Source organism: Lycium barbarum, chromosome 6 (genome assembly GCF_019175385.1).
Source record: "Lycium barbarum isolate Lr01 chromosome 6, ASM1917538v2, whole genome shotgun sequence".
Classification (NCBI taxonomy): Eukaryota; Viridiplantae; Streptophyta; class Magnoliopsida; order Solanales; family Solanaceae; genus Lycium; species Lycium barbarum.
The window spans coordinates 104651379-104673364 of NC_083342.1; the positions used below are offsets into that span (position 1 = coordinate 104651379).

Genomic DNA, 21986 nt, shown 5'->3' on the forward strand with positions numbered 1-21986 from the left:
GTCTATTTGCCCCTTTTTAGTGATTGATACCTTAGACGTAACATGCATAGTTTGGCAGCTTATATTGTTGGTCAATATATAGTATTTTGTTAGGTAAGGAATGGGGACGAGAAACGTCTTTATGCTTTAAGCAAAAAAAAAAAAACTTTTCAATATTGATTTTTCCTCTTGCTGTCATATTTTATGAATAGCTTCTTCTTTTTCTCCAGTAATTTATAATACTGTCATCGCGAAAACTGCAGTCCTAATTCGTTGAAAGAGACTTCACTAGATTTCTTAACAGGAATTATTCCAGTTTAATCACTAGTACTATAGGTTACTCCTTCCGTCTCAATTTATATGACGGTTGACCTATTTGGGGAGTCAAAACAATTCTTTTTTTACTACAATTTCAAACATAGGGTTTTCGAGTATTTTACAATAAAATTTACATATTTGAAAACTATATAAAAAGTTTTATAAGTCTGCACAATTAAAATTAACAATATATGAAAATAGTTAGAGAAAATCTAGTTAAATAAAGAGTTATTTGACTCACCAAATAGGTCAATCCTCATATAAATTGGGACAAAATATACATTTATTGAATAGTTAATTAAAAAGTACACGAACCTAGGTTGCGGCATGCAACATCTAAGATAAAGGACAATTGATAAAACATAGGTGTTAAATGAGTGGGTTGGGTTGAATTTAGGCGGGTTAAAATGGATTGAGTCAAGAAATAGACAAGTCATTAGGATATCAAATGGGCGGGTTAAGCTGAATTTGGACGTGTCAAAATGACATGAGTTAAATGATCCGTTCAAAAGTTATTTTGACTGAAATAAAATAGGTTGAAACGGGATAAGAAACATATCATAACTCAACGTGTTAAATTTTTGTTAAGTTTCAGTTTCTATGTTTGTTTTTTTATAATTTGTTTAGGTACTCTTCTAATAAATTTACTTTATTATGACTATACATAACATACCAAACAAAAATAACATTTTATAAATATTTTGATAAAATTTCTCAATAGTTAATTTGAACTACATATCAATTCAACTTTTAAATGAGTTGAATTAGCAGATCAAGATGGACAAGTTAATATATGGGCGAGTCAATGACCCATTTGTGTGTTAGTTTTTTCACTTGGTCATATATCCCAAGCTGATCAAATAATTTGGAAGTGTTGCTAAAAGTAAAATGTTGACCTGTAAATGATTAATGTACTCAACTATCCCAGTTGGCTAAGTAACGCATTATGGACAAAATTCAAATTACACGGGATAATTAATCAAGATTTGTTGAAGAGGGGGATAAACAAATTATGGCTGTAAAGTGATCTCCTATTTTAACGCTTGAAATTCAATAGGAAAGAATTATCAGCTGTTTCGTGGCTGCTTGCTACGCTGATCACTTATATTTGGAAAAAGACAATTCAATGAGTAAAAGCTTGTTTGGAGTTAGATTCTTTAAAGAATCACAAATCATAAATTCAATCCTTTTTTCTCCTTCAAAAGAAAATTAACATCAGTTAAGAAATGTTGAGACTAGTGTTTTTCCTTAAATTTTTGGTTTTAAAATAAAGTGTCATGTCATTAAAAAGTGATCATATATACTCCTATCATTTTCCGGCTTCAATAACCTTCTAGTAAAATAACTAATGATAAGTGACTTTTTAACACAAAAGAAAGAAAAGTGACTTTTGATTAAAATAAGGAGTAAAAGATTAGTGATTTTTTTTTTATATACAAATGAGAGAAAAGTAATTTTGTTCACTTATTTTTCAATAGTGTAGTGACGTTTAAGCAATGAACTCTACAATAAATACAATGTGCATGAATTAATTCTCTCTCTTTTTTTTTTTTCTTCTTGACAAGATAATCAACATCAGTTTAGCAGTGTCATGGATGCCTGAATTTCCTCAAGTGTCCGACCTTTTGTCTCTGGCACTATCTTTGCAACAAATGGGATCATCAACCCGGAAAAACATGTGAACATGAAGAACACACCTGGTAAAATGCAGAACTTTCAGAATTTGAACAACAAACAAACACAACGGTTCGCAATTCTAGAGATGAATGATGATGCATACCTGAAGGGCTCCATTCAAACAAGAAGTTAAAAGCATAGGTGACAATCCAAGAAGTAAACCAGTTGCATACAATTGCAAGACTTCCAGCTGATCCTTTAATGTTCATAGGAAATATCTGATTATGGTAATAACCAGTTAGTAACTATAGTACTCGAAAAGGTTTGAGTTGTGCAGTGTTTATATGGAGAAAGAGGGCTAATAGCTGACCTCTGAAACAATCGTTATAGCTGCACCACCCACACCCATTGAGTAAAATACACTGAATACCTGTTAACGTATGTATTGGAAATACCCGAATCATTTCTATAGTCAACATGGTGGTAAGAAATACAAGACAATGAAGTTGTTCAGCAAATTAAAGGGATGAAGGAATAAGTAAATGTTGAAAAATTGATTCAGTTATTATGGAAAGGAGGGTGAAGGCAAACCAGTATGCCGGTTTCCACCAATGTGGCAGCAAACTGACTCATTTGATCATACTCCTGATTTGAATAATGTTGAAAGTGATAAGTCTAGCAAGTGAAACTTTAGTCACTTTATAAAGGGCTGGAGGGGACAGCGTGTTGATTACCTTACACAGAAAGCCTACACCTACAAGAAAGTTTCCGAAGCAAGTCCCAGCAGAAGCGACCTGAAACCATTTCGTTTTTTATTCAAGGTTCTACTGTTGATCACTAAATAAAACACATCAGTAGAGATGCTAGTTTCTAACCATCAGAACTGGCCGTCTTCCAGTAGCATCCAGTAAGAATATGCCCATAGCAGCAAAAGGAAGCTGAAAGAGAAGGAACAAACAGATGATAGTTTGAGATACTTTTTTAGGAAAAATATTTCTACAGAACATTGTTAATTCAGGAGTCAAAACCTGGATTAATCCCATTGTTGTAGTTGCAAAACTGGCCGAGCAACCTTTACAAAAGCGATAATCTCTTTATTTCTGTCAAATGCTATTGAAGTATAATTCATTTTACAAACAGTCTATGCGGTGCTAACCAGCTTTTTCGAAAATGGAACTAGCGAAAGATGAAATTGCATCAGTTCCTCCAGACTGCACCAGAATCATTACTCCAAATCCTACCTAGTAAAGTTAACAAAGCAAGAGGAAGCTCAATAACTGATGAAAATGGAAAACATGAAGCTCTATAACTGATGAAAATGGAAAACATTTGTACTTATAAGAGAGATGTGTATCTAGGCACTTATATATTTATATACTCCGAATCTAACAAGGCTTACAATGAGTGAATGAGCATATCTACGGTTGAACATATCCAGATATCTTGATCCTGAGAGCTGCTGAAGTGACTCCACATTGTCCTGCGAAGAGGGTTCATTTCAATTTCAGAATATAACGGATAGAAGATGGAGAGAATAAGCTTATAGTACACATTAAGCTAGTAGTAACACATTTAGAAGCAAGTAACCTTAATTTCAGCTGTTTCTAAAGAAATGTCAACATTTCTTCCTCTCAGATATTGTAGAGATGCTTCTACTTGTTTGTCACGACCAATTTTGGCCTGCAAACAATTCAACAAGTAAATAAGCAATCCAAATATGCCAGTAACATTAGTACAAAAAAAAAAAAAAAAAAAAAAAAAAACCTTGTTCCGAAAAAAGGGGAAGATGGAAAACGTATAAAACTCAACAACAGACCATAAACAAGAAAGTAAACAACATAACTAAAGCCCCAAGCCAACAAGCATTAGTTTGTTAATCAAAGAAATATGACTCCTTTCGTATTTAAAGTATCCCCAACTGTGTCTCTTACTAAGATGGTGCATTATTTCTACATTATACTAGTGCTTTCTAAAGGGCTTTTGTCACATCAACTATTTTTGTAAAATTTGAGAGTATGGCAATGAGGGACACTAATTTGAGAACAGAGCAATGTAAAATTTGAGAATATAGCAATGAGGGACACTAATTTTCCAAGTACTAGGTAGCAGATTTATAGTCAGTCTGGCAATTTTTTGCTTATTTTATGTCTAAAGCTGCTTCTTTTCCTCTTTGGACGGAAAAATCCACTACATGTAATTGTTAGAAGTTTATACTCCACTCACCAGCCATCTTGGGGACTCTGGTATGAAGAATAGGCCTAGAAACTGCACCAAAGAGGGGATAATTCCTGAAACAAAGGCGGTAAATCAGTTCTTTTAACCTACCACATTATATAGTCTTCTCTCCCACAGCTCCTTCCGTCTCTGTGACTGGCTGTGTATAAAGAAGTAAATATTGTATAGGTTGCACTCTACCTACTATAGCCAAGGTGCGCCAAGTGAGGATATTCCCAATTAGAAACATCACTGAAAAGCCAAAATATACCATGAACTGCAAAAACACAGCAGTTTCAAATATGCAAGATCTGAACACTTTTAATCACAGAAAACAATGGTTTCTCATTTACCGCAAATGCAGCTGTGCATCCACCTCGAATACTTTTTGGCGATATTTCTGCAATGTATATAGGAGCCTGCATCGTAATGAAACCCTGCTGTTAATATGATTTACATAGGAAGAAAACTGAAAAATGCTTTGTAATTTTGCTATTTACCACATAAAAGAGAGCTCCAGCTCCGATTCCCATTAGAAATCTTCCGATATCAAGCCACCAAACACTCTTGTAACAAAAAACGCATCAGTGAGTTGAACTCAAAAAACAGACTCAACTCCCTTCTCCGGACACTTAACTAAGATGGCATGTTAGTTGAAAGAGTTCTCCCCAATTTGATTTAAAATTCTCTTTCAACTTCAATGATCAATTTCCCTCCTATTAAATGTTTTATAGAAAAGAAGTTTCTACTTAGTAATTAATATCTTGTTACAGGAAGAGCAGCACTGCAAAATTGAGAATGTTGAAAGAGAATAAAAAACATTCTATCTACTGAAGTTTAAATTAACCTCTGGCTTCCTATATCAAGTTTTGCTAGACAACAATCATTTTAAATGTATTTTGAGATGACATTGCTTATCATTGTAAAAGATACTATTAAGATGTTTAAGAGCAAGAACAATCATTAACATTCAATAGAAAAGGTCCAGAATGACCATTGAGTTACATACCGTTGCAAAGATTATAGATAGCCATCCCAGGATGGAACATAGATCCAGGAACCACATTGCCTATATTAAATAAAAAATTAGACAGGAAGTTCTTTAGTTGATATAATTTTCAAAAATTAATGAAGCGAGCATTGACGGAGAAACGTACTACTCTCCGCCCAAACATATCTGCAATAGTGCCACTCGCCAAGGCACCTACAGTTCCACCAAGTGTCAGAATAGCTCCAAATGTTGAATACTGCAAAACAAGAACAAAATTAGCACAAAAGGATGAGTTACATATCAGAGATCAACCCCAAAACTCTAACTAAGTCTATCGTTTTTGAACTCCAGTGAGGTTATTAGTTTGTAAGGTTAATAGTTTCCTATTGCGGCGCTCTAAACATTCCAATTATATAGCAGGGAAAAAAAAAGGGTAGCTAGCTGCACTAAGCTCCCGCTATGCGTGGGGTCTAGAGATAGGCCGGACCACAAGGATCTATTGTACGCAGCTTTACCCTCAATGGCGGAGCTAGGAATTTTGTCAAGGGTGTTCGAATTCATATAATCTATATATTAAGACTATATATAAGGCTGCGTACAATAGAACCTTGTGGTCCGGCCCTTTCCTGGACCCCGCGCATAGCGGGAGCTTAGTGCACCGAGCTGCCCTTTATTAAGGGTGTTCAATATGTAATATATGTCTGTAATACGTAATAATTGACATGTCTAAACAGTATAATTTTTCAGTGAAGGGTGTTCGGTTGAACACCCTTGCCGGACTGTGGCTCCGCCACTGCTTACCCCGCATTTTTGCAAGAGGCTATTTCCCGAAGGGAAATAAAGTTTATAAAAGTGTACACTTACATCTGCAATGGACAATCCAAGGTCAGCCATGATACCTGACTGGGCAGGAGAAGAGTAGCCAACCTATAATGCAATCATCACATTTAAGATAAACTCATCAAAAGCCTGAATTAAATATTAGATCATCATCACTTAATGTCTCTCTTCTTTTAAGTAGTTATCAATTCTCCTTGTTGTGATACTACTATTATTTAATCATAAAGATTTACTCATCTAAGTTTGAAACCATATAATCATAGACAGAGATAGAAACAAATAACATGAAGAGGAGCAAATCATTAATGCTCCAATTCTATATTACTGTACATTGGCACTGTTATTCTTATATTATCGTTAACTGCAAGCACACAGCAGAGGCAGAGCCACCATTGCGGTTACAATTATTTGTATTGAAAAAATTCATTTAATATGTGGAAATAATTTATCCAAACTTAGTAAACAAAAAGAATTGTGATTCAGAACCCATAAACTAAAATGCTAGCTCCGCTTTTGCTGACAGTATAAAGAATTTTTACAACACTTACAGCAAATCCATAAGACAAGGAACCACATGTAACAACAAAAGTGCTTAGAAAAACAGTTGCTGAGGTGCCAACAGGGAATTTGTTTCCTTTAGTACTTAATAGTTGTTCTTCCATGTTTTCTGTCTTGCTATGCTAGCTGCTTCTTTAATCAGAGTGAACAAAAAGAGAGTTAGTTCAAACCCAAGTACATATTATTGATAGGGAGGAGGGAAACGTGAAGAATGGAAATTGAAATGAATTATTGGATAGCTCATGTAGCAAGATTTTTATGCAAGACTTGATATTTTCAAACATAACAGCTGGCCTACCTTGGTAGGAGTGTCTGGTTTATTGTTGTTGTTGTACTGATATTTTCAAACAAAAAGAAACCTCTCTTTCTGTATTTTTGATGAGACGTTGACTTACCATGATTAATGCTAAAAATAATTGATGCTACTGTGTCTCAACATCAACCAAGATCAAGGAAGATATTAATTTTTCATGCTTGAAAAAAAAAAAAAAAAGAACAGAGGAATCCTCAAATTAACGAAATTTCAAATTATGAAGCAAAAAAAAAAAAAAACTCAAGCAAGGACTCCCTCCTTTTCGTAGTGTTTTTAGTTAGTACCCACTCATAAAATAAATGCCTTGAAAAAAATATAGTAACTTTTTAGTAGTTTCTTGATTTTGTAAAACTCTCGTATTTAAACAAGGCTAAAATTGGAAGAACAAAATCAATGCTCTCTTGATTACGTGCAACACTGCTTATTTTAAAATAAAATAAAATAAATAAAAACAACATTTATTATAAAATCAGGGAACAACTCTTACTTGAACAAAAAGCTACTTAAAGTATAAATAAAATACAAAAAGGACAGGAATTTGGACCAGCTGCATTTATGGGCTATAATTGGTTTCTACTGCAGGTGGTGCCGAATTTCAGTGGTACCGAATTTCAAAAAGGTAGATGGACTGTAATATCTTATACTCCCTCCGTTCATTTTTATTTATTCACTATTTTCTTTATAAATTTTTATTTTTACTTGTCAATTTTCACATATGAAGATAAGATAAAAAAAAAATTGTTTTACGCTTAGCATTTATTATTCATTTCAATCATTTTCCCAACTTCAATACAATTATACACCATTTAATAGGGATATTGTGATAAAATACCTATCTTAATTATTATTTCTTAAACAGTGTGAAAAGTCAAAACGTGACAAGTAAAAGTGAACGAAGGGAGTAAGTATTAAATAAAAGGTACTCCCTTCGTTAAGAATTTATTTGTTTTATTTTCCTTTTAGTTATTTGTCTAATTCATATTTTGGTAAATTTTTTAATTTTAACTTTCCACATGACATATTTAAGACCAAAAACTTTAAGGGCATTTGATACATTTTACATATTTTTAGTTAACAATCATAAAATTTAAAAGTTTTTTCTATTGTCTTAGACTATGTGTCAAGTCAAAAACAAACAAATATATTGAAACTGAGGGAGTAATTAGCCGAAGAGAAAAAACAAACTAAGATACAAATTATAAGCAAGATTAAAAAAAAAAAAAAAAGGAATAAAGAAGGGCAAGTTCTATCCAATTTTCAATAAAATAACGATGAGTTTTATTTGGAACACTAGCTCCTAACCCTTAGGGTCGTTTGGTGAGCGGACAGAATTAACCCGATATTATAATTTTAGGATTATAATCTTGAAAAAAATTTATCCCATCTAAAAGATAGTATAAAATAATCTTTAAGGTTAATGGGATTAGGTAGGATATCCCATCTTTAAGTATGAGCTTCAGTTTATATTTTGTTTGGTGGAAGATATAAATTTATCGCAGGATAAAATTATACCTTCCACCAAACATGGTACAAAATTAATCTCAAAGTTAATACAAGGATATCCCACCTTATACCGTGTACAGGTCCTATATTGTCGTGACAAAGTTAATTTAGTACATAAAATCGTGAATCACCTGACTCGTCTGACAGTTAGGACGCGTTATACCTTGTTCATTTGTTAACTCATCTTATTTTTATCTAGCTCATTGAAAAGTTAAGTTGATATATAACCCAATCTATGAAAAATTAAACAAAATATTTTTTTAAAAAAATATTATTTTTTAATTTATTTCCTAAAGCCGAAATCTTGTTTCACTTTAGTAACAAAGGCCAACGCTATCTGCTGTAAAAACAAAAACAGAAAAAAAAAAAAAAAACAAAAACAAAAAAAAAAATCAAACATCAATACGGTCCTTCCCAAAAGCTGCCCAAAGAAGATAATAAATAAGTTATATATACTAATATTTTTCCAGTGACTTAAGTACACAATAATTTTACTGCAACCCAGACCTCAATTATGAGACTTCACTGGGTATGTTGTTATTTTAATAATTTTACTGCAAAACAATTTTCTTGTAATGGTAAAATATCAAAGATATCACAGCAAAAAAAGCCTACAATTCTGACCGGCTAACAACTTAAGATACAACTATATTTCCATTTACAATTAAAAATTAAACATAAGAAAAAGAGAAGTTGGGGAAAAATCCATAATCAGATTTACAACAATTGGTCACAAAGAGATGGAATGGTAATGAATAACTTTCTCACAATAAAATTGACAAGAATGATAGAGATTATTTCCTATTTTTCCATCAAAGAAAAGCAAAGTCGAAAGACAGGTGAATAAACTTTCTCATAATAAAATAATAATACTAATAATAATAATAATAAAGAATTTAATAATAATAATAATAATAATAATAATAATAAAGCTCCCTCACGTGTTTGTCCAAAAATAGAAGGATTCCTAATCATCTAACTCAGCTGGTTTGAGAACTCTACGAAGAAACGAAACAGTGATATTGAAAAGTGGAATACTTCGATGTTGGAAACACGGAGAATACATACATCCGTATATGACAAACCTATTTTTATTAGTAATATTTTACCCATATTTAGCCATCTAAAATATCATTCATCCAACCTACTAAAATGTGTGGGTAGGTTGAGCGGATTAACTAAATATGAGTTTATTTTGTAGCATTAGTTCTGATCCATTATTTAGCCTAAGTAAATTTTGAGCAGTATAAACTTAACCCATTTTGATTCGTCCATTTAACAACCCTAGCCTCTACTAACAAGTAAAAAACTAAAAATTGCTACTCTTCACAACCCAAAACATTGAAAACTATTATAACCATGCCCAAAATTCCACACACCTCTACCTACCATTTTGGACGACAACCTTCACCTTTACGAGAACATCTACTAACATATATAATCATGGAAAAAGTTGAACAACAAAGTGCTCTTTAAACTTAAAAAGTTTGATGTTTTAAAGCAAAACATGAATTGAACATTTGGGATCGAATTGTAGTTTCCATTAGGTAAATGGAGAAAGAGATAAAAAATTAAAAACCAAGAGGTAAAAGAAGCATGATATATCAACAAAATGTGAATCACAAGTACCTAATTCAGCTCTTTGAGAAGAAAGTCTTGAGAGTTGGGATCACCAAAGTGAAAGAAAGGTGCACATGGTTAATTGGTTATGATAACACGAGAAATGCTTTTTCAGTATATTTATGTTGGATTTGATGAAGTCATTGAAGATGATATTATAATTTAATACTAATATTTAAGCAACCATCAGAAATTTTCTCCTGTTACTCTCCACCCACCCTCTAGCTTTGACTTTTGGTTAGCTTCTTCACCATTAATTGATTGAGTACACTCAAACCTCTCTATAATGGTAGCGTTTGTCCGGAAATTTCATGGCTGTTATAGTGAGGTGTTATATATGTATACTGTCATTTGATGTTTAGATCTCATTTAGCTGTTGTCACACCCCATTTCAACCGGAGTCAAAATTAGAAGTACGACATATTGGTGATTCCTATTTTGTTTATTTTAAGGAGTCGCCACCTAATTATTTATGGTGAATTAGGACACCTAAATTGATTAAAGTTATTTTAAAGTTAACTCTGTTTTAAAAGTCTGCGAAACTTAAGATTCTAGGTAAGGGTTCAATTAGTCTAAAGGGAAGGTATTAGACACCCTTTAAGACCCATTAACAATGGTTAACCGATCGGATTTATGATTAGTTAGGCTAGTGTAAATATAGTATTATAGAAAAGAACGTAGCTTTGTAAATATGACTAAAGTTATAGATAGACATATAAGAATGCTATTTAAAATAGGACTTGTAGAAAAGTAATAATTTGTATAAAAGAGTATTTCTAATGCTATTTTGAATACGACTTATAAATGTTGTTAAGGTTTTTAAACGAAAGCATAATAGTGTTGTTTAAAATAATACTTGTAGAAAACATAATAATTTGCGTAAAAGAAGATTCTAAATGTTAAATGAGACTTGAAGATATGGCTAAGGCCTTAAATGAAAAATATAGTAATATTATTCAAGATAAGATTTGTAGAAAATAGGATGATTTGCCTATGAATAGTAGTCTTTTAAAAGATAATGCGACGAATGTGATTCTTTAAGTAAAAATGATATTTTATGAATATGATGGTATGGAAAGGCCTGGACTTATCTTTCTATTTCTATCACTCTTTATTTAACCAATTTTTGGCTAAAAATATGTATAGTTGGGTAAATCTTGAAAATGTTTATAAAATATAATTGGATCCCTACTTAATGACGTTTTGAAATTCATAAGATAGTGAGAATGAAAAATGATTTCTTTAACCCAAAAAATATGTAGGCATACTATTTGAAAATCAATTACTCAAATAAATGCTATGGATACTATAAATAGTTTAGAAAATAGAAGTGAATGTAATTTGTGGAATTAACTACCCATTACTAAACCACAATCCTTAATATACTAGAATTTATCTAAGTTAATAAAATAAGATGAGATGTTAGTCATACAAAGCAAATAAAAAAATACACAACAATAAAAATAAGGAAGAGAGTAAAAGAGTAAATGGGTTGGGCCTATTTATTAGGGCCTAGCTGAACTGTTCACGTTTATTGGGCTTAGGCCCAATAATTCCCTCTATATTGCTGCTGTGGGTTGTCTTGTCTATTGGGCTTTGACCTAGATTTTGTTTTTCTTGTTTGGCTGCGGATTGGACTGACACAGGAGGAGTTACGTTGGGCTAAAAACCCAACGTCAAGCGCGGAAGGAGACGAGTCCGAGGAACTCGTATGCGATAGTCATGCATAAAACGAAAAAAAAAAATTAGTATATAACTAACAAATAAGACCAAACGTGTATAATGCAAATTCAAACAGATCAGTGGATCATGTAGATTGAGTACATATTGTGTATACTAGGTGTACTTCACATACTGTCAACAAAACGAACACATAGAGTGGTAGTCTAGGCATGGTGCAATTGTACCATTAAGACAACATGACAACTGAATAAGCAAGCATGTGAAGAGAACAAGGAAAACGTTACGTAAATAATGGCAGCCCAAAATAAAGCTCGCTGCCTGGCTGCGTGACAGATAGAAATAAATAAAAATGAGCAGTAAAGCTCAATACCAATAAAACAGTTAGAGGAAAACGAGTTCAGGCCTAAAATCGTGTTCAAGCAACCAAAAGAGTAGAGCAAATTCAGTTTCCAATACAACAATACACGAATAAAGTCAAACACACTTCACACTATTAACAGAGAAACTGAGGAAGAAATCGGCCATTTGCCCATTTAGAGTATTAAATTTGCTTACAGGAAGAAAGTTATACATCACATTCTATATGTATCAAAATTGAGTACCTTTATTTAGCCACACCTAACTGAACAATTATTGGACAGAAGCAGGGTTATTCACTCAGTTAAAGGGGCTGGAAACAGAGGAATCGTGCAAGGTTCAGATGTTATTTCCAGAAGGAACATGCATATAATCAACACATCGCATTAGAGAGAATAGAAGAGGAGACATCCTCAAACATGAAGGAAAACAGAGCACTTATCTTTAAGCAAACACCATGAAGTTCCTGAGATCCCATTTTGGACTTAACATGCTACATCAAGTTATTACACATAAGATTCTTTTCAATACTTAACATTTCAAGGACCTATATGCATTCGCTATATCGGCCTAAACTGGTTTCATTCAGCAGATAGGTTAAACTTCATACAATGTTTCCAAAATTCAAGTATAGAACCCAACTCAACAAACCAATATGCGACTCTTTGGACTATCATTTGTTTGGCAGATTTGTGGAGGGAATTTACAGGATGTTACACTGAGCATAAATCATTTGTAAATCTTATTTTCTAAACCAACATTTAATAACTACAGATTCAGGGAAAACTGAAACAGGCTTGCTCATTCTTTAACTGGCAGAACTTACTGTAAAAGAAAGAAAGACTGAAACCATACAAGGATTTTTAACTTCATTCTAGGTAAGACACATATAGCATATAGCATTTGCCACAAGATCTTTTGTAAGTTTAGAAAAACCAAGAAACTGTTTTAATGGAACATAACATGTATATGTTTGGCACTGTTGGAGATGAAACAAAGATCAACGAAGGGTTCAAATTCTAAAAAAGAAATTGACACACAAATAATGCTAGTAGGCATACAATGCAAGCAAACTTGTCGTAAACCTTAAATAACGTAGTCAATTACTGCAGGCATATGAATGGTGCTTAGACATGTATTTGAATCGTACATGATCTTTACAAGCTAAATTTGGACTCGACTAATCCTAGAGAAATCAGATATTTATAACCAGATGAGGAAGGTAAGAAAGGGACAGGGCAGATTTTAACATTGCTATATTTTACTTCTTCTATATGGTTTTAACTGATCGAGTGAGAGGGGAGAGTTACAGCCTCATAATTTGAAATAATGTATTTTTGTAAAACTAGGACTGGGCAGTACCAAATTAACTAGCAAACAACATAAACATGTCATATAACCATTTCATCATATCTAACTCCAAACAGATTGCATTCGTGTCGAGTTATATTACTTGAGCAAATAGAATAAAAGAGGGGGAAATGTCGACCTGTTTTAACCATATACACAATATACCTAGAATATACGCATCATGGTGTGTATATCGGGTGTATGTCGAATGTATACCTTCTGCTTACCTTGATACCCGCGGTATATCCTATGTATATTCAGTTTTAAATAGGTTCTAAATCCTGGAAATTCAGTCTAAACATCCAAAATACAGTATACATCTTTCAAATTCATTTTAGCGATTAACATCCTATCCTAACAACATCCCAACATCAAACGAAACAACATGACGACAAGGAAATTACATAATTAAGTAACTAAAGCAGCAGTTAAAGATTGAAAACGCATCAAGGTTTACCTTTTTTATGTGCAGTGAACGGGGTGTCGAGGCTTCGAATCTACTCTCTCGTTATGAATAAATCCGAACTTCGAGCCAAATAAAGTTGATTGAAAGTATTGAGGGCTTTAAGGAACTAAAGTTCTGTATTTCACTTTCGGACGAATTGAATGAAAATGCTAGAGTAAGGATTGTTATTAGCAATGCTGTTTTTTTTTTCAGATGTAGTGACTGAAAAGTGTAAATGTTTAGGAGGTGTTTAGGTGGCTGAAAAAAGCTCCCCCTTTCTAAAATGACTTGAACGATATTTATAACACAACATCTAGGATTTTGCTGGGCTCAAAATTGGGCGGGATTTTGTGAAATAGCCGTTTGAAAACCCGAATCAAATCTTTAAAATTGATCTCCTTTTTCAGAAATTTCAGAAGTATTTCTTTTTTTGCCCTTTACGTTGACCACATCGTTGAAGAGGAGAGAAGGAGGGTATGAGAGAGAGGAGCGGGGACAGGCGTGGGGGACAGGCGTGGGGGGACAAGGAGAGGTGGAGGTGGCAGAGAACGTAGGAGAGAGACGAAGGAGGGAGAAAGGAGAAATAGAAAAAAACGATAGAGAGAGGGAGGCTGCTCAGTTGTGTTGAAGGGAAAACATTTAGGTTTTCCTTTTGTTTCAAACGAATGGGCTGGTCCGGGTAAGAGATGTGGGCTGATCTGTTAAGTGCTAGATTTAAAGTGGGCTGATTGTTGGGCTCAGATTGATCCGAAAAATATGGGTTGTTCTTTCTTTGTTCAAATTATTGTTGGGCTTCTAATCTAACAACTAGTACAATATATATTATGTGGAGACAAATAATAATTAGTATGTAGAAAATAAAAGATTTAATAAAGTAAAATTAATTTAACGAGTACAAATCCTGAAATGAAACGATGACGAACATTTAAAATTTGTGATAAAGTAATGCTCGTAATGTTGAAAATAAAAGTAGCGAAAATAATAGTAGTGAAAATAAAGTATTTAGCTCGTCAATTAATTTAGACGCCCGAGTGAATAAAATTAAATAAAGGAGGGACAAAATTGGGTGTCAACAGATGCCCCTCTTCGACCGGAGATGATGTAAGAGTCTTCGGGCGAAGAAGTTGACGTAGTAGCCAATTTTGTTCCGACCAACAAATACGAATTTGTAAGGAAATATGGTTAGGAAAATTGGTCGGAAATATTATGAAGGCAGGAGGAATTATGGTTGAACCTGTTGAGCGAATGTTATTTATGGATTTATCACTTTGCAAGGGTTGTGGACAGGTGACGAGAACGTTCAAGAATTGAACATATGCTTATAGCCTCCTAATTATAAATATGGTGCACAACACACCCATAAGTAGGACTCTACTAGACACAATGTAAATTCTCCAAAATTCCCAAGTGTTGAGTTATGGAGACACTGGGATATAGAAAGGATACGAGATTGTGACAAGAGTTGATTGAGTAGAGTTTTAGCGGCGGATATGAAAGAGAAATTAACCTACGTATCACGTGTTTGTGGACGTAGGTGGAATTGAGTTCGAGAGTAGATCCGTGACCTTTGCTTATGAGTTTGATATTCCTCTTCAGCGTATTTACCCCAGTTCACTGCGTAAGATAAAGTTCCACGTTGCACTGCGTCTCTGCAGGTTGTACTTTCTGCCAAAACTGAAATTCATGTCAAAATTAGTAATAAAGTTGAAAGTGTAAAATTATAAAGAGTGTAAAATGATATTAAATATGATTGTGAGAGTGAGGATGAAGTCGTGTGGCTTTTTAATGAAGCAGTGTGGCCAAATGTTGTCTCTGGTTGTCTTCCAGGACTTGAATGAATGCGCGATGTTTATGCTGAATATCTCCAGTTGTATTTGAAGACTTTAAATGATAATGAGGCCTCCGGCTGTCTTCCGGGACTCGATGATAAATGATATCTGCGGAATTTAAGGTAAAGTCGTTAAAGTAGGTAAAGCAGATAATGAAGTAAAGTGATAAAGTAAAGAGTAAAGTAAAAGTGTAGCCGTTTGGCTTATGCAGATGAGGCTGTGCAAACATATGATGTCTCCGGTTGTTGCCGGGACTTGATGATATGACATCTCCAGTTGTCTTCGGAGATTTGATGAAGATTCCCGTACAGTCCGGGGTAAAGTCGTAAAGTGGATGATATCTCCCGTTGTCTTCGGAGGCTCGATGATAATTCCTGTAAAGTTCAGGGTAAAGTTGTTAAAGTTGGTAAGGTAAATGATAAAGTAGAGAGTAAAGTCGTAGTGTAGCCGTCCGGTGTATACATGTGAGGCTGTATAGCCGAATGATGCCCCCGGTTGTCTTCGGAGACTTGATGAAATCCTGTAAAGTTCAGGATAAAATGTAAATGATATCTCCAGTTGTTTTCGGAGATTTAATGCAAACCCTGTAAAGTTCAGGATAATGTTTCCGGTTGTTTTCGGAAACTTGATGCAATCCTATAAAGTTCAGGATAAAATGTAAATGATATCTCCGGTTGTTTTCAGAGATTTAATGCAAACCCTGTAAAGTTCAGGATAATGTCTCCGGTTGTTTTCAGAGACTTGATGTAAATCCTGTAAAGTTCAGGATAAAAATGTGAATTCTTATTTCAGGGTGGAAGGTCCCAATATGTTCTATTTTAGGGTGGACGAACCCGATGTATCCTATTTTAGGGTGGACAAACCCATGTATCCTATTTTAGGGTGGACAAACCCATGTATGTCTCCGGTTGTTTTCGAGGACATGATGCATATGCCGTGTGAGGCATTTAAAGAAATGATATCCTATTAAAGGCGGACGAGCCTAAAATGTCCTATTCAAGGCGGACGAGCCTAAAGTGTCCTATTAAAGGCGGACGAGCCTAAAATGTCCTATTACAGGCGGACGAGCCTAAAGTGTCCTATTAAAGGCTGACGAGCCTAAAATGTCCTATTAAAGGCGGACGAGCCTAAAGTGTATAGTTATCCTCGGAGTGTGATATTGATTTCTACAAAATTTAAAGTAAAGTCATTAAAGTATTAAAATAAATAATAAAATGGAGAGTAAAGTAAGAGTCAGTTCGCTCGGCTAATGATATTGATGGTATCGTGACAGGCCAAATTAAGGACACGTAATCCTGATTTAATTCGCCTTCAATCTCGTCAACCTACAAAAACAGGTATATAAAGTCATAAAATTATTGTGATAAAAATAAAATAAATTAAAAGATAAAGTTGGAAGTAAAGCCGTATGGCTTTTGAAGCGAGGCCATAATGAGCCAAATGATGTTTTTTGGCCCTGATTGATAGACTTGATTGTTGATCTCGCGATTTTAGGTTCCTGCACTCAAAACAAAATTCTTAGTTTGGGAGGGGAAGTTGATTCGTGTTGACTCGAAGCTTGACGTTGTTGGCTCTCCATTCGTCTTGTTTGTTTGGATCTTGTGATCTCTGTTCAAGCCTCGGTAGGTGAACAGTAGTGAAACAATTGCAAGAAAGTATTTCATTTGAAAGGTAGGTATGTAAGTATATGTATAAGGAAATGTACTATATGTATATAAGTTGTGAAAAATATGTATGTAAGGAAAGATATATATGTAAATATATGTATGTAAGTTGTAAAATATTTCTGCCAACTTCAGATTGTGACACTTCTAAAGTAATTGGTCTATAATACTTCCTGTCTGGTAGCCTAAACTTTCAAAATATGCCCCAGTTTTGATTCAGCAGGGTGTACTAAACCTATGTTATGGTGTGACCGAACCTCGTATAGGTTGCCTACGTATCCGCCAAGGAATCAGGTCAGAACGTAGTTCGTAAGGTATACAAGAATGGTTTGAATTTTCTAATAAAGGGACCGAACCCGATGTGGATTGCCTACGTATCCCACCAAAGGAATCAGGTCAGCGTAGTTCTGTTAAATAACTGGTAAAAGATTTGTTGGATTTTTATCTAAGTGTGACGGACCTGTATGTTGATATTCTACGAATCCCGCCGAGGGAATCCAGCCATGTGTAGTTCTCCTTGTATAAGGATTTTTTTTTTGATTTTCTGTTATAATGCAACCGAACCCTATGTGGGCTGCCTACGTATCCCACCTCGGGAATCAGGTCGGAACGTAGTTCGTACTTTGTTAAGGATTTTTGATTTTCTCTTGACTGATAGCCTTGATGCTTGTGTCATTGTCTATCGGCTATTTCGATCTCTTTCATCTGGAATCTTGTTTTATCCTCTAAATTCTTTATTATTTTCTCGAGACTATGTTATTCATCGTTCATTTTATGTCACAATCGTAGAGTTGGCAGTTTTGATAAATAAAGTAGAAAATAACAATAATGGATGATTAAGGAAAATCAGAAATGCATTCATAGTTTTTGCAATTTAAGCTTCACAAAAGATGAAGCAAAACAAACAAAAGTTTTGGGTACGATTCAAGCCTCAATTTAAAAAACAAGTTCACTACATGTTCACACTACCAAGACTCGCGGCGAATCAGGGACGGAGTACAAGTCCAATTCTTCAGAGTCTCTCATAGTTCGGCACCCCATATGGTCGATGTCTCGGTATTGTAAGTAGTTGTAGTAGTAATCTTCATGTGTGTTTGTCTTTGGATTGTTCCTACGGGAGCGACAAAAGTTGATGACATGTCCCCTTCCCACCTTTTCCAATTGACACACTGGATTCTTTCAAATCTTGGCCTCTTCGTGAGTAGGTAAAGGATTGTGGACCATATTGGGCTTAGCTTCAGCGAGCTGGATCGCTCCTTCCTTGATCAAGGCTTCGATTTTGTTTTTAAGACCAAAGCAATCCTCAGTGTCGTGCCCAGCAACTCCAGAATGGTATGCACAACGCTTGGAACCATCAAACCATCTTGGAATAGGATCGGGAATTTTCCCTTCAACCGGTCATATCAGACCTGCAGCTTTCAGTCTTTCGAATAACTGAGCCAAGGGTTCAGCGATCTGAGTGTACTTACGGGTATTTTTGATGTCATGGTTTGGACGAGCTTTAGGTGTAGTGTGTGGTCGATTTTGGTAAGTTGGAGCTTGAACGGATTGATGTGGACGTGGGTTTTGATATGGAGGTGCTCGGGATTGGTAGTAATTTGCTTGGGCGTTGTAGACAGGGTAAGGAAATGGTGGAGCTTGGTACGGTTCAGGGTAGTGGTAAGGGTAGAAAGGTTGTTGTGGGTGGTTAAAGTATGTAATGGCTTGGCTCAGCTCATGCCCTTGGATATTCATGACTGCAGCGACATCTTCTTTCTTCTTTTTAACCCCGCCGATAGAACCAGATTGAATAGCTTTGTTTATTTCTTGTAAAGCAATAAGATCCTGAATTTTCCCCGATTTGATTCCTTCTTCTAAGGCTTCTCCCATTCGGACAACTTCTGTGAATTTCTGTCCCATCATACCTATCATTTTCTCATAAAATACGCCAGCCTGGCATTCAATGAAGGTAGCAGTCATTTCTCTATCATTCATTGGAGGTTGAACCTGGCCGCTTCTGACCTCCAGCGTAACGCATACTCGCGGAACGTCTCAGTTGATTTCTTGGTTAACTTAGTCATGTAGACTCTATCTGGCGTGATATCAGTGTTAAAACTGAATCTGTCCATAAAGTCTTGCGCCATGTCACTCCAACCACGCCATTTACGGACGTCCTGTTGTGTATACCAAGTAAGAGCCTCACCAGACAAGCTTCTTATGAAGAGCTTCATCCTTATGTTCTGGTCTCTACCTACTCCAACCAGTTTGTCGCAATAGGCCCTTAAGTGTGTATGGGGGTCGCCTGTTCCATTGAATGTATCAAATTTCGGCGGCTTGTAGCCTACGGGCAAATCAACGTCAGGCTGAACACACAGATCTTTGTATTCTATACTTTTGCTTCCCCTGGCGACTTGAAGGTTTCTCATCGCTTCTTTGAGACTGTGGATCTCTTTTAGCAATATGTTATCTGCCCCTGCTTTTGCATCCTTTTCCATTTCCTCGTATTGATTTACCTCGGGTTGGAACCTGACCGTTACTGGGTTGGTAAAGGCTTGTGTTTCCGCTGCATATACCGGAGGCACATACTGTGTATTTGGAGTGACAAAATGTGCCCCTTGTAGATGCTGGGTTGGATAAGTTTGGACGGTGGGAGTGTTTTGGACTGGAGGTGGTGTGTTATAAGTGATATTTGAAGGTAGTTGATTTGGTGGGTTTAGAGGAGTAATTGTAGGTGGTGGATTAGTGTTGGTGGGCAAAGGAACATAGGGAGTGTGAACTAGCGATTGACTTGGTGGGTTGACGGGTGGTGGATTAGGAGTAGCATAAGTAGTGTAGGTGGGTGGTTGATTTTGTGGAGGAGTATAGTTAGTGTAAGTGAGTGGTTGATTTTGTGGAGGAGTATAGTTAGTGTAAGTGGGTGGTTGACTTTGTGGGGGAGTATAGGCGGATGATGGATTTGGTGGATTTGCGGGGGTGATCAGAGGTAAGTTGTTGTTGGTAGGTACATTGTTTTGTGGAGGAAAATGCTCAGGGACTGGATATTCGAGTGACAGGAAACGAGGCGGGTTTGGTGCAGTATTTCTAGGTTCAGGAGGCGGACTTTGGAGTGTGATGGATAAATTGGTCAAGTCCCTAACCCGATTCAGTTCTCCACGTAGATCCTCAATTTCTTGAGTCAGGCGGGCGATATGTTCATCACGTTGAATAGTAGTTCCGTGTTCGGAAGTCTCGGGGGGATCACTAGAGATCACGATGTTTTCCAAACCAGTTGAAATAGATGCGGCTGGATCAGACATAATAATTTCTTTTTCTTGAATAGCCCAACTACGTCGCGGTAATGATGATGTATTTGACCTTGTGAGGTAAGGATGGTCAGCCAGCTCAAGTGTCAACACGAATCAACTTTTGTTGGGAATAAAATAAAAGAAACATAAAGTGTAAATGATGTTAGTCTCATTGACATATGTAGGTAAAGTCATGATCACGTAGAGTCAAATAAGTCATGTAGCAAATAATTCGTCAGATAAAGTCAAACAAATTGTCAAACAAATGTAAACGATTATATCAAACAATAATAACGCGTCCTAATATGCATGTGACCTCTTTGTGCCAGAGGTAGGCCTATCGTTTGTTTGAAGGGTTAAGTGTGCCATAATACGTCATCCCGTTGCTTTGATTAATTAAACAAATTCTATTTCCCCAAAATAAAGTACAAAAGTAGTGTAATATTTATCACATGTCAAATGAATACTACATAAAGTGTTTCCTAATCTAAGTAAAGTAAATATAATTTCCTATGTCTAAATTTCAGCTCCGTTTTGTGATGTCATTGATCTTCGTCATTCATTGTACTCCAATGCAAATCCATACCTGTCATAGAAACGTTAGTCATTCCCTCCCTCCTAAAGTTTAATTAATTAGAGCAAATAGTCAATATTTAGGCACAGTTATCCTTCAAACATGCACATAAAGTATGATTAGTGTCACTCGGGGTCGTGAACCCGCTTGGACGTTTGGGTAAAGTCATCTAATGGGCTTTAATACACCAAGGGTATTAAGCCTCCTAGGTCATGAAATGTATGCTCCTAATAAAGGTGTTGGTTTAGCTCTATCTTAGGATGACTAAGAGTTGGCTTCCTATGACGCAAGGTTCCCCCAAGTGGACAACTTGGGAGTGGAAAGTCCGTGGCCGTCGACTGCACCGCCGATCGACTAAATCCACAAGATCAATCCAACTAAAGGGGTAATTTAGTAGTGCACGGGCGCGAACCGCGAAGCCGTTTTAAGTGTGTGAATATGTGTGAGTTTTTCAGGAGTGGAAGAAATATGAACGGAATGACAATTTATCAAAGCAGTAACACTTAGACAGTTTATATCAAATAACAATTAATCACGCCAACAATTTATAGCATGTAAAACAGTTTAGGCAAATAGAGTAACTAAGTTAGCACACAAAGCTTAATTAAATCTAAGTCTGTTATGGTTAGAACCTAAGTAGAGTCCCCAGCGGAGTCGCCAAGCTGTCACACCCCATTTCAACCGGAGTCAAAATTAGAAGTACGACATATTGGTGATTCCTATTTTGTTTATTTTAAGGAGTCGCCACCTAATTATTTATGGTGAATTAGGACACCTAAATTGATTAAAGTTATTTTAAAGTTAACTCTGTTTTAAAAGTCTGCGAAACTTAAGATTCTAGGTAAGGGTTCAATTAGTCTAAAGGGAA

At 35.4% G+C, this 21986-nt stretch overlaps 1 protein-coding gene across 7 annotated transcripts; it reads right to left on the reverse strand.

The window, feature by feature from the left end:
* Positions 1-1861: 1861 nt before the first annotated feature.
* On the reverse strand, positions 1862-10114 carry LOC132645185 (sugar transporter ERD6-like 5). Of its 7 annotated transcripts, none has more exons than XM_060362000.1 (19): positions 9963-10114; positions 6508-6649; positions 5984-6046; positions 5286-5375; positions 5138-5197; positions 4629-4694; positions 4482-4547; positions 4330-4405; positions 4138-4202; positions 3502-3594; positions 3314-3394; positions 3071-3155; positions 2943-2986; positions 2790-2852; positions 2649-2708; positions 2506-2559; positions 2285-2344; positions 2078-2192; positions 1862-1994 (listed from the first exon to the last, which is right to left on the reverse strand). In XM_060362000.1, exons 2-19 carry the CDS (start codon positions 6619-6621, stop codon positions 1873-1875), a joined length of 1377 nt encoding a protein of 458 aa, XP_060217983.1. In that variant the 5' UTR covers positions 6622-6649; positions 9963-10114; the 3' UTR covers positions 1862-1872. The 7 variants fall into 7 exon arrangements, with proteins under 7 accessions (XP_060217983.1, XP_060217985.1, XP_060217984.1 ...); XM_060362002.1 differs by having other exon boundaries at positions 6508-6646; positions 9963-10080; XM_060362001.1 differs by lacking the exon at positions 9963-10114 and adding an exon at positions 6913-7366.
* Positions 10115-21986: the final 11872 nt, after the last annotated feature.

What these genes read in the sequence shown, in the direction of transcription:
- LOC132645185 (XM_060362000.1), bottom strand. Translation starts at nt 6,621, where the DNA reads ATGGAAGAACAACTATTAAGTACTAAAGGAAACAAATTCCCTGTTGGC. An exon ending in GATGCACAGCTGCATTTGCG is followed by an intron (nt 4,406 to 4,481) that starts GTAAATGAGAAA and finishes GTGTTTTTGCAG; the next exon opens with TTCATGGTATATTTTGGCTT. An exon ending in CAGAGTCCCCAAGATGGCTG is followed by an intron (nt 3,595 to 4,137) that starts GTGAGTGGAGTA and finishes AATTGTTTGCAG; the next exon opens with GCCAAAATTGGTCGTGACAA.